This window comes from Chlorocebus sabaeus, chromosome 21, assembly GCF_047675955.1.
Source record: "Chlorocebus sabaeus isolate Y175 chromosome 21, mChlSab1.0.hap1, whole genome shotgun sequence".
Taxonomy (NCBI): Eukaryota; Metazoa; Chordata; class Mammalia; order Primates; family Cercopithecidae; genus Chlorocebus; species Chlorocebus sabaeus.
In genome coordinates, this window is record NC_132924.1 from 3,677,686 (window position 1) to 3,691,333 (window position 13,648).

General features: G+C 35.5%; 1 protein-coding gene and 1 pseudogene across 44 annotated transcripts in view; one reads left to right on the forward strand and one right to left on the reverse strand.

Annotated features, from left to right (window-relative positions):
• The window catches only part of LOC140709617 (septin-14-like), a 120,743-nt gene that overhangs the window by 30,468 nt on the left and 76,627 nt on the right, over nucleotides 1-13,648 (reverse strand). For 27 of the 44 annotated variants that reach the window (XR_012090165.1, XR_012090166.1, XM_073008760.1 and 24 more), the window contains one exon: nucleotides 1,318-3,841. The exons of 8 other annotated variants lie outside the window; for them this stretch is intronic. Coding sequence is in view for 2 of the 36 variants with exons in the window: in XM_073008779.1 (XP_072864880.1) it covers nucleotides 3,794-3,841 (48 nt within the window). In the remaining 34 variants the exon portion in view is untranslated. Of the gene's footprint in view, nucleotides 1-1,317; nucleotides 3,842-13,648 lie in introns of those variants that run through there. 9 more of the 44 variants (XR_012090170.1, XR_012090167.1, XR_012090168.1 and 6 more) reach the window with 2 other exon arrangements.
• LOC140709616 (ATP synthase subunit a-like) lies at nucleotides 6,839-7,825 on the forward strand (annotated as a pseudogene).

Here is a 13,648-nt window from a genome sequence, read left to right on the forward strand (position 1 = left end):
TTTAGTAGGTGTCTGTCTCCTCCAAGAAACAGTGGTGACTCTGCTAGCTACCAGGTGGGTATTAAGGATATAACTGCAGCTCTCTGAGCCTGTCTATGCCTCTGAAAAGTGGAAAGATGAACCTCAGAGTTATTATAGTGACTAAACGGCATAAGACACAGTAAGCAGATGCCTAGTGCCTGGCTCCGTACAAAGGCTACTTAGGATGCTCTGTTTATATATATATATATATTTTTTTTTTTTTTTCTCTGTCTTTTTGCCCAAGAAGTCCTCTGCCTCATTGGTCTGCATCCCTCAACATTTGGAAAATGCACATAAAAAGCAAAGCTGTTTTTGCATTGGTAAACCACATTTGAGATTCTTTCTAGCTGGATTTTGTCCTTGACACAGAATGAACAAACTTTCTAGGATGCTGAAAGAGGAGTCCCTACCCAACTCAGCTATCTAAGGAGGTTCTTGTTGAGGTTTGTTTATTAAAGACACATATTTTCAGCACAATGTTTAAAGTCAGTTTTCTAGATGCTTGGCATAATTCCGTGAACAAATGACAGTCCCTGGGCCTCTGCATGTTTACTGCTAATTATGGAGCATCTATTACACAGCGAGCACTGCCCTGTGTATGTTCATTTATGTGCCAAAACAACCTCATGATGTATGAAGCCTCCTATTGTTTACATAAACAAATTAGCTCAATAAACTTGATTATGTCAATCACAAAAAGAACAATCATAAAAGAAAAAGTGGCTTAAATGGAGTTCTCCAATGAAAAGAAAAAGAATGAATGTAACTTAAAAACACTCACTGTAGAAACATTAACGTCTAAAAGTTATTTTCTGAGCACTATTAAATTTCATAAAAGTCATTCTTATAATCACAGAGGACATCATATAAAGAATACTACATGAACCTTGGAATGAGAAAATTATATACTAGGTCCAGCATAAGAAACAGGCAAGAAAAACCAAAGGATTTCCAAAGAGATTCTGAGCCAAGGGGCCATAAGATTTTAGATAAATGAATTCAATACAAAGCAGAGAAAACAGATTTGTTTTCAGAATCTTTGAGGTTTTGACCTGCCTAGTAAATTATCAACACTTTTAAAATTTATCTGTATTGATCTGATATTTTTCTTCTCAAAATAGGTACACACTTACACACAAACATAACTACATTCACCACAAATCTCTTACACCTGAAGTTTATCTATAAAGTGATATATTTGTATATGTAAACCCATGTAAATCAAAACCAAAAATCTGTGTTTTGCAGACTAGAGTGGGCACACTCAGAAAAAATAAAGAATAAAATTTTAAAATATTCAGAATTCAGAAATATGTGAATATAATTTATTATAGTCTTATGTAATCTTTATTGTAACCATCATAATGATCCTATAGTTACAAAAAGAAGAAAAAAATAAAAATATTACCTCTGGTAACAATATTCCACTGAGAGAAGGGATTACAAAAGATGTCATTGTACTATGTTACCTTCCACTATGCTATCCAATAGTATATTGTGACCATCAGTTACCTACAACATGGGATATGGTGGGATAGGTTAATGTTGGTGGTAAGATGCATTTCATTCAATGGAAAATAGTCTTAAGACATTAAAAACAACTTTGTTCCATTAAAATAAATTAAGTTCAAATAATATGTCGAAAAGCATTTTAAACTCCACAGTATTTCATTATTTTTATGTGTAACTAGTAAAACAATTCACTTCTAAGATTCAAAATGTTTCTCTTCTCCTACAATGCATAATCATATTATCCTGAACAACTACCTCACAAATCACTTACTACACTTTTATAAAGGGCCTCTCCACCTAGATTTTCTTCATGCGTCTTATATTCAAGTGTCCTTAGTGTTCCAGGGAAAAGTGTATTAATGGTGCAGATGTCTCCGAGCTCTGATGCAGAAACCATTAACCACATGCTTTCACATGAGCACTAGAAATGACAATATAACATCAAGAAATTTGTGAGTTTACTTCACATAAATATTTGCTTTTCAAAGTAGTTGTAATTATTCCAATCCCCAAAAGCATAATTTGAATGTAATTTATAACTGTCCAAAGAGAAAATCAATCTCCTTCTCCATTTAAACTTACATACAAGTAAGCAACCTATTTTAAATTATTATCTATAATCAACACTGATTAGAGCAATGTCTCAAATTGTTACTGCCTTGGTGCTTTCTACTGTCAATCTATAACGTTTACTTAGGCTTGGTTTCTAATGTATTTTTCACAGTTCCTAAATCTGTATAATATATTCTACTAGAAACTCTCCAGTGTTTTGTAAGGTATATGTATGGAACAGAAGTTTTTCCACATTTATTACATCCATAGGGTTTCTCCCCAACAGAAAGTTTGAGGAACTCCCGGAGAGTTTCCCTTCAGTATAAATTTTCCAGTGTACAATAAAATCTGTGGTATAAGTAAGGTATTGTGCCTTTCTTTATATTTACAATGCTTTCCTTCACTAAAATAATCTCGTGCACATTAAGGGTTCTACTTTGTGAAAGATGCTTCAACAGTCATTACATTAATACCACTTTTATTTAGGATGAAATCATTGCTGTAGATTGTGATGTCAGCATTCATTAATGGTTTTGCCACATTTTTTACCTTGGTAGGGTTTCTCTCCAGAATGAATTCACTTACAGTAAAAGTTGAGCACAAATTAAAACTATTGCTATATTCCCTACAATTGTAGGGGTTCTCTATCATGTGAATTATCTTATATTCAGTAAGGACTGAGCATTGGTCAAAGACTTACCCCATTCTTTACAATTCTAGGGGTTCTCTCCAGTATGAATTCTCTTAAGTTTAGTAAAGTTTGAGAACCAGTTAAAGGCTTTGCCACATTTTTCACATTTATCGTGTTGCTCTCCAGTATGAATTATCTTGTGTCCAATAAGATGTGAGCTCTGGTTAAAGGTTTTGCCACATTCTTCATATCTGTAGCATTTCTCTCCAGTATGAATTCTTTTATGTTTAATAAGGATTGAGCCATGCATAAAAGCTTTTCCACATTCTTCACCATTGTAGGGTTTTCTTCCAGTATGAATTCTCTTATGTCCAATAAGATGTGAGCTCTGGTTAAAGGTTATGCCACATTCTTCACCATTGTAGCATTTCTCTACAGTATGAATCCTCTTGTTTTTAGTCAGGATTGAGCCATGCATAAAAGCTTTTCCACATTCTTCACAATTGTAGTGTTTCTCTTCAGTATGAATTCCCTTACATCGAGAAAAGTATGAGAACCAGTTAAAAGTTCTGCCGTATTCTTCACATGCGTAGGGTTTCTTTCAGTATGAGTTGCCTTGTGTCTAGTGAGATGTAAGCCCTGGGTGAAGGCTTTGCCACATTCTTCACATGTGTAAGGTTTCTCTCCAGTATGAATTCTTTTATGTCCAATAAGGTGTGAGCACTGATTAAAGGCTTTGCCACATTCTTCACATTTGTAGGGTTTCCCTACAGTATGAATTATCTTATTTTGAGTAAGGTTTGAGAACCAGTTAACAGCTTTGCCACATTCCTCACATTTGTATGGTTTCTCTCCTGTATGAAAATTCTCTTAAGTAAGGATTGAGCACCAGTTAAAAGCTTTGCTACATTCATCGCATTGAAAGATTTTGCTAATAGTAGTTGATAAATATTGGTTAAGTCCATTATAACTTTTTTTCTGTCCCTTACACTCACCCACACTTGTCCAGTCTTAAGTTTAAATTTTCAGTGTCATAGCTTTCATATCTTCTCAGTATCACTTTTGGGAATAAATGTTTTATGCTTTGCTCAGGCGAAAGGTCTGGAGTAAAATGAGAGGATACAGCTAAAAGAAATAAAAATGAATTGTACCACTGATTAGACTCAGGAGAATATACTTTACAAATACAAAATATAAAATTATACCAAGCACAATAAGATGGCATAATACCACATGCCCAAATTCCTTAATAGACATGCAAACATAACAAAAATATATTGACCAAAATGCGTTTGTAAGAGTTCTAAAAACCAGTTAAGAGATGGCAGTGCCATAGATGAGAATGATGCTAAGAGCCACATAGAAGACAATGGAACATTTGTTACATTTACCCACCTCCTCCCCAATACAGAATAATGCCTTTAAGTGTAAACTCTCAACTCTTGGCTTCTCTCTAAAAAGCGAAAAAAAAAAAAAAAAAAAAATAGTGGCACATGGTCCGTACTTCCAGCTTTGTGGGGTCTTTCCAAAGACTGGTTTCTGTTTACAGAGACACAGAGTGCTGAAAGAAATGGTGCTATACTTTGAATGACAGGGTAGTGTTTGTGAGAGAAAAGGTAAATGACTGTTAAAGCAGCAGAGAGACTGTAGGACCACAGATAAACAGCCGGTATATCAACTAATTACAGGCTCTTAAGCAGAAATATGGGCAAATCCACATAACCCAATAAAGGGAACACAAATCTAGGGAAGAGACATCTTAAGAACAGGTTTGAGAAATTCTCAATATCTAGCCTGGTAAATTGGTGTCAGACACTGCAGGAAAGAAAGCCACTTTATACAGACTGTGATAGGTGGTTATTTATTTATTTATTTATTTTTTGAGACGGAGTCTGGCTCATTTCTCAACCAAATGTTAGAATATATACAAAGTATCAGACTAAGATGGCCCAATCAAAGAAACAAGTATGCAGAAATCAACCCTAAAGAAACTAAGCTGTATAAATTATCTGAAAAAAATCAACACAACCATCTCAATTATGCTCAGTGTTTAACATGGGAACACAGACAACTAAGGGTAACTAGAAAAACAAGAATATCAACAAAATGACAAAAAGAAACAAGTTTTAGAGAAGACATACAAAAAATGACTGAGAAATTATCTAATGTAAGAAAAAAATATTAAAAACTGAAGCTCAACAAACTCCAACTGGGATAAAGAGACACATAACAAGACACTATAATATACGCAAAGTTTTGAAAGTCACAGAAAATAATCTTGAATGCAGAAAGACAAAAGAGATGAATCACCTATATGCATGCTCCTACAAGATTATCAGTGAATTTTTGAACAAAAACCCTGCAGAAGAGAGTTGAGTTACATACTCCAAGTGCTGAAGTAAAAAAAAAAAAACTTTTAGCAAAACTATCCTACAAAATTTTTTAAAATAAAGATTTTCCAAGATAACTAAATGCTGAGAAAGTACATCAGCAATATAACTGTCCTACAAGAAATGCAAAAAGAAGTCTTTCCCATTCAAAATTTAAAATAATAGAAAACAAACCAAATCATATAAAAAATACACGACTCTCTGGGAAAGATATGCACGTACACAAAAGTAAAACTTTGTAGTATTATGATAATTAGGCAGAAAACAATTGTGCTTTAAAATTTGAAAGACATCATGAAAATTAAAACACCCATTAAATATGATATACTTAGTGACATTATAAGTTAAGGGCAGATGTAATGAGCAAGCATTTTTGTATGCAACTGAGGGCAAGTTGTTACCAGTTTAAAATATACAGTTGTAACTTTAAGAGATTTTTATGTAATTTACATGGGAACCATAAAGAAAATGCGCTACACAACAGAAAATAAAAGAACAAAGCATGTCACTACAAATATCAACAAGACACAAAGGAATACAAAGTGAATAGGGACAAAATAGGTACAAGAGTCAAATAAAACAATAAAATGGTAATTGTAAGTCATTTCCTTTCAGAAAAGTATTAAAATATGCATGGACTAAACTTCCCAATCAAAGGCAAATATTACATAAAGGGATTTTTTTTTTTAATTTAGAAAACAAAATCCACCTATGTCATGTCTCCAAGAGACTCACCTCAGATCTAATGATGAAAATAGACTGAAAGTGGCAGGATGGAAAAAGACATTCCATGCAAATGTTAACCAAATGAGAGGGGGAGAATTATATTAAGTCAAAAGCTGTCATATTTTATAATATATAAAGTCAAAACACACGAGACAAAAAAGGATATTATATCATAATAAAATGGGTAATTCACTGGGAACCTACTTTTATCTCCTATCAGGTTTTCCAAAAATATAAAGCATTTGAACAACCAACCTACATGAAGACCTGAGCGAAAAAGGAAGGAACTGAACCTCCACAGACTGTTTCAAGCCAATCCCACAACCTCTATGATTTTCTCAATAACGTATTAGTAAAGTTATTTCATAACTTTGTCAAAGTTAAGTTATAGGTTAAGCCCTATGTATCTTAATGGCCCATCCAATTCAATTAGGTCTTCAAGACGCTTCATTCCCTATTACAGAAGAACTACTTACCTTTCATGATCACACTCTTATAATTATTTTCCTAATTAGCTCCCTGGTTCTATACATTATTTCTCTAATACTCACAACAAAATTGATTCATACTAGCACCACAGATGCCTAAGAAATAGAGACTGTCTGAACTATCTTGCCTGCTATCATCTTAATCTTAATTGCCCTCCCATCCCTACACAGCCTGTATATAACAGATGAAATCAATAACCCTCCTCTCACTGTTAAAACAATTGGACATCAATGGTATTGAAGCTACAAGTATACGGATTATGAAGAATTAAGCTTCAATTCTTATATACTTCCAACAGCCAACTTAAAACCAGATGAACTTCAACTCCTCGAATTCAATAACCAAACAATCCTCTCAATAGAAACTCCCATCCGCATGTTAATCTCCTCCGAAGATGTCCTGCACTCATGAACTATTCCCTCATTAGGGTTCAAAGCAGATGCAATACCTGGACACTTAAACCAATTTGCCTTAACCGCTATACGACCAGGCCTCTACTATGGACAATGCTCAGAAATTTGTGGATCTAACCACAGTTTTTATACCTGTTATTCTAGAATTAGTCCCACTAAAAACGTTCAAAACGCGGTCTATATCCACACTATAATCTCACTGTAAAGCTACCCCAGCGTTAACCTTTTCAGTTAAAGGCCGACAGAAATCACACTTCTCTACAGTGAATGCCTCAACTAGGTACTTTCCACATGACCTATTATTATTATATCAACAATCATAACTTTATTCTCCATTATTCAATTAAAACTATCAAAGTTCATTTGCCATACACCCCTTACACCAAAAATAATTAAAACGCAAAAATATAACAATGCTTGAGAACTAAAATGAATGAAAATTTGTTCACCTCATTTACTGCCCTGATAATCCTAGGGTTACACACAGCAGCACTAATCATCTTGTTTCTCACCACACTCCTTCCAACCTCCAACTATCTAATCAATAACCAATTGATTTCTATTCAACAATGACTAGTTCAACTTGCTCTAAAACAAATAATAATTACACATAATATTAAAGGACGAACCTGACCCCTTATACTAATATCCTTAATTCTCTTTATTGCCTTAATCAATCTCCTTGGGCTTCTACCCCACTCATTTACACCAACTACCCAACTATCAATAAACCTAGGTATAGCAATCCCCTTATGAGCAGGCACAGTAATCACAGGCTTCTACTTTAAAGCTAAAAACTCCTTAGCTCACTTCCTACCACCAGGCACACCCAGACCACTTATCCCTATACTAGTAATCAATGAAACCATTAGTCTACTTATTTAACCAATGGCACTAGCTGTACGTTTAACAGTCAACATTACAGCCAGTCACACATAACACTTAATTGGAGGAGCTGCACTAGTATCAACTATTAACCTTCCCACAGCTTCAGTCACCCTTATTATTCTAATTCTGTCTTCACTGTGGCCCTTATCCAAGCTTATGTCTTTATGCTATTAGTAAGCCTTTATTTATATGACAACACATAATGACCCACCAAACACACACCTATCATTTAATCAAACCCAGTACTTGGCCTTAACAGGGGCTCTCTCAGCTCTCCTAATAACATCCAGCCTAGCTATATGATTTCACTTTAACTCTATTACTCTTTTAACCTTAGGCCTACTAACCAATACACGGACTATATATCAATGGTGATGTGACATTATCTGAGAAAGTACATTTCAAGGTCACCATACGACAATTGTTTAAAAAGGCCTCCGATATGGAATAGTCCTATTTGTTATCTCAGAAGCGCTGTTCTTTGCTGGGTTCTTCTGGGCATTCTACCATCTAGTCTAGCCCCTACTCCAGAACTAGAAGGACACTGACCCCCAACAGGCATTTCTCCCCTCGGCCCTCTGGAAGTACCCCTCCTGAATACATCTGTATTACTTGCATCAGGGGTTTCAATTACTTGAGCCCATCACGGCCTAACAGAAAATAATTGAAAACAAATAATTCAAGCACTACTTACCACAATTACCTTAGGTATTTACTTCACCCTCCTACAAGTCTCAGAACACTTTGAGGCTCCCTTTGCTATTTCTGATGGAATTTATGGCTCAACATTCTTTATAGCTACAAGCTTTCACAGACTTCATGTCATTATTGGATCAACATTCCTCACTACCTGTCTCCTCTGCCAATTAAAATACCACTTTACATCTACCCATCACGTTGGCTTTGAAGCCGCTGCCTGATATTGACACTCTGTAGATGCAGTATGACTATTCTTGTATATTTCTATTTACTGATGAGGATCTTACTCTTTTAATATAAACAGTACCACTGACTTCCAATCAATTAGTTTTGACATCTGAAAAAGAGTAATTAACTTAATACTAGCCCTAGTAATCAACACCCTATCAGCCCTATCACTAACAGTTATTACATTTTGGCTCCCACAATTTAATATTTATATAGAAAAATCCAGCCCCTACGAATGCAGATTTGACCCACCCGCATTCCCTTCTCCATAAAATTTTTTCTAGTAGCCATCACATTCCTCCTATTTGACTTAGAAATTGCCCTACTACTACTCTTGCCATGAGCCCTTCAAACAAGCTACCTGACACTAATAATCAGCACAGCCCTTATACTAGTCATCATTTTAGTCCTAGGGTTAACTTATGAATGAGCTCAAAAAGGATTAGATTGAACTGAATTGGTAGATAGTTTAAGCCAAAATAAATGATTTCAACTCATTAGATTATGAGATTACACTTAGAATAATAATATGATTATTCATCATAAATACCCTTATAACCTTAAATATCCATTTCACCCTAGCATTCATAATACCTATTACCCTCCTAGTATTTGCTGCCTGTGAAGCCGCAGTGGGCTTTGCCTTACCAGTTTCAATCTCCAACATGTATGGCCTAGACTATGTACATAACCTAAATTTACTTCAATGCTAAAAATTATTATTCCAACAATTATACTGCTACCAATAACATGACTCTCTAAAAACTCTACAATCTGAATCAATAAGACTATTCACAGCCTAATCATCAGCTTCATTGCCCTATTATTTTTAATCAATTCAATGACAAACTATTCAACTTCTCATTAACCTTCTCTTCTGATCGCTGACATCACCCCTTCTAATCTTAACAGCCTGACTACTACCTCTTATAATTATAGCAAGCCAGTACCACCTCTCCAACGAGTCACCCCCATGGAAAAAGCTCTATATTTCCTTATTGATTTCCCTACAATTTTTTAAAATTATGGCATTCACAGCCAGACAACTAATTATATTTTATATTCTCTTTGAAGCTACACTTATCCCTACCTTAATTATTATCATCCTCTGGGGTAACCAACCAGAATGCCTCAATGCAAGTTCATATTTCTTATTTTATACACTAGTGGGATCTCTCCCCCTACTTATTATACTTATTTATACTCAAAATGCCCTCAGTTTACTGAACATGATAATAATATTTAATACCCAAGAACTATTAATTTCCTGATCCAATAACCTTACATGATTAGCATGTATTATGGGTTGTATAGTTAAAATATCCCTATATGGACTTCACCCATGACTTCCTAAAGCCCATGCAGAAGTTCCTATTGCCAGCACAATAGTACTTGTAGCGGTTCTCCTAAAACTAGGCAGCTATGGCATAATAGGCTTACCCTTATCCTCAGCACCCAACAGAATATACAGCCTACTCCTTCCTCATGTTATCCTTATGAGGTATAGTTATGATAAGCTCTATTTGTCTATGACAAACTGATCTAAAATCACTTATTGCATATTCCTCCATAAGCCATGTAGCACTTGTTATTATGGCTATTCTCATTCAAACTCCCTGAAGCTTTACCGGTGCAATTACCCTCATAATTGCCAATGGACTTACTTTGTCCTTACTATTCTGCCTAGCAAATTCAAACTACAAGTGAATCCATAGCCGAATCATATTACTCTCTCGAGGGCTTCAAACACTACTCCCACTAATCGCTCCCACATAACTCCCACAAATTGTTACAATTTGATGACTTGTAGCAAATCTTACTGACTTTGCCTTAGGCCCTAACATTAATCTAATAGGAGAACTCTTTGTAATAGTGGCTTCATTCTCCTGATCAAACATCACCATTATGTTTCTAGGACTTAATATATTAATCACAGCCCTTTATTCCCTACATATGCTTATCACAACACAATGAGGAACACTTACATATTACATTAACAGTATTAAACTTCCTTTACATGAGAAAATATACCAATACTTACACATCTTGCACCTATTCTATTATCCCTAAACCTTAAGATTATTATATGTTTTATACGCTGTAAAGATACTTTAATCAAAACATTAGATTGTGGGTCTACTAACAGAAGTCTGCAACTTCTTATTTACTGAGAAATTATGCAAGAACTGCTAACTCCTGGCCCCATGCCTAACAACATGGTGTTCTCAAGTTTTAGAGGATAAGAGCTATCCACTGGTCTTAGGAACCAAAAATATTGGTGCAACTCCAAATAAAAGTAATAATCATGTATTTTTCCATTACTATAACCTTAATCTCCTTAACCTTACCAATTATTACTATCTTAATCAACCCTCACAAGAACTTGTACCCATATTACGTGAAAATATCTAGCTCATGCACCTTCACCATTAGCCTCATTCCCACAATGTTTGTGTATATAGACCCAGAAGCCATCATCTCAAACTGATATCCAGTAACAATCCAAACCCTTAAACTCTCATTAAGCTTCAAACTAGATTACTTCTCCATAATATTTATCTCAGTAGCACTATTTGTCATCTGATCTATTAGAGAATTCTCAATATTTGATAAATAAAATCAGATCCTAACATCAATTTTTCAAATATTTACTTATTTTCCTCACCAAAATATTAATTCTAGTCATTGCCAACAATCTTTTTCAACTTTTTATTGGATGAGAAGGCATAGGAATTAGTCTTTTTTACTAATTGGCTGATGACAGAGCTGAGCAGATGCTAATACAGCAGCCCTCCAAGTGATTCTGCATAACCGCATTGGCGATATTGGCTTCATTTTAGCTATAGCATGATTCCTCTCATCCTCCAATATATGAGAACCTCAACAGGCATTTATCCTAAATCCTACCCCGATCTTCTTCCATTAATTGGCCTTCTCTTAGCAGCAGCAGGAAAATCGGCTCAATTTGGCCTCCACCCCTGACTTCCTTTGACCATGGAAGGCCCAACCCCAGTCTCAGCCCTACTCCACTGTAGCACTATAGCTGTAGCAGGAGTTTTCCTGCTTATCCGCTTCTACCCCTTAATAGAATATTAATATTAGTATATTAATCCAAACCCTTACCCTGTGTTTAGGGGCTATTACCACCTTATTTACAGCAATTTGTGCTCTAACACAAAATGGTATCAACAAAATCGTAGCATTCCCCACCTCAAGTCAACTAGGCCTTATAATAGTTACAACTGGCATGAATCAACCACACCTGGCATTCCTACGCATCTACACTCACGCCTTTTTAAAACCTATATTATTTATATGTTCAGGATCCATTATCCATAACCTCAATGATGAACACGGTATCCGAAAAATAGGAGGACTATTTAAGACTTTACCCCTTACTTCCTCCTCCCTTATTATTGGCAGCCTGGCATTTACAGGTATGCCTTTCCTCACAGGATTTTACTCTAAAGATCTCATTATCGAAACCGCAAACAGATCATATACCAATGCCTGAGCCCTCTCTACTACTCTTATTGCCACTTCCCTAACAAGTGTCTATAGTATCCAAATTATTTTCCTTGCTCTAATAGGACAACCCCATTTCCCAACCCTAATTAGCATTGATGAAAATAACTCTTCCCTAATAAACCCAATTAAATACCTTACAGTCAGCAGTATCTTCACTGATTTTTTCATTACCAAGAGCATAATCCCTACTTCATCCCCCACAAACAACAATACCACCTCCCCTAAAACTCACAGCCCAAGGGGTAACCCTCCTAGGACTCTTACTGGCAATGGAACTTAGTTTTATAACTAATAATCTTAAGATAAAATATCCATTACAAACATTCAGCTTCTCCAATATATTAGGATTCTACTCAATCACAGTTCACCACACAACCCCTCACTCAAACCTATCTACAAGCCAAAACCTACCATCACTTCTGCTAGACCTAATTTGACTAGAAAAGTCCTTACCAAAGACAATTTCACAGACTCAAATCACAGCCTCATTACCATAACTACTCAAAGAGGCCTAATTACATTTTATTTCCTCTCTTTTTTTATTCCATCCTTTCTAACTTTACTCTTAATTATCTATTACCCCGAGTTTTTTCAATTGCAACATAAATACTAACAAACAATGTTCAACCAGCAACTACCACCAATCAACAGCCATAATTATATAAAGCACCCGCACCCGCAGAATCCTCATGAATCAGCCCTGGGCCCTCACCCTCAAAGATGATTCAACTTCCCACACTAATAAAATTAACTATGATCACCACCCCATCATACTCACTATTCATCAAAGTAACACCAACTCTATTAGTAGCCCCAATAATTAAGTTTCTAAAACTTCAATACTTGATCCTCATTACTCAGGGTATTCCTCAATAGCCATTGCCACAGTATAACCCAAAACAACCATCATCCCCCCCAAATAAATCAAAAAGACTATTAATCCCATAAAAGCCCCACCATGGTTCAACACAATAACACAACCTACAGCAGCACTAAGAATGAACCCTAAGCCCCCATAAATAGGAGAAGGTTTAGAAAAAAACCACAAATCCCATAACAAAAGAATACTTAGTAATAAAAAAGCCTATGTCACTATTCCACATGGGTTATAGCCATGACTGATATGAAAAGCCATCACTGTACTTCAACTATAAGAACACTAATGACCATTATATGTAAAACAAGCCCACTAATAAAAATCATTAATTACTCATTCATTGATCTCCCCACACCATCTAATATCTCTATATGATGAAACTTCGGCTCACTTCTTGGTACCTGCTTAATCCTCCAGATCATCACAGCGTTATTTCTGGCCATACACTACACACCCGATACCTAAATTGCTTTCTCTTCTGTTGCCCATATTAACCAAGATGTGGACTACGGCTGAAGAGTCCGCTATTTTCACACTAACGGCTCTTCAACATTCTTCGTCTGCCTTTTCCTACACGTTGGTGGAGGCTTATATTATGGGTTATTCATATATTTAGAAACCAGAAATATTGGCATTATCCTCCTACTCACAACCACAGCAACAGCATTTATAGGCTATGTGCTTCCATGAGGCC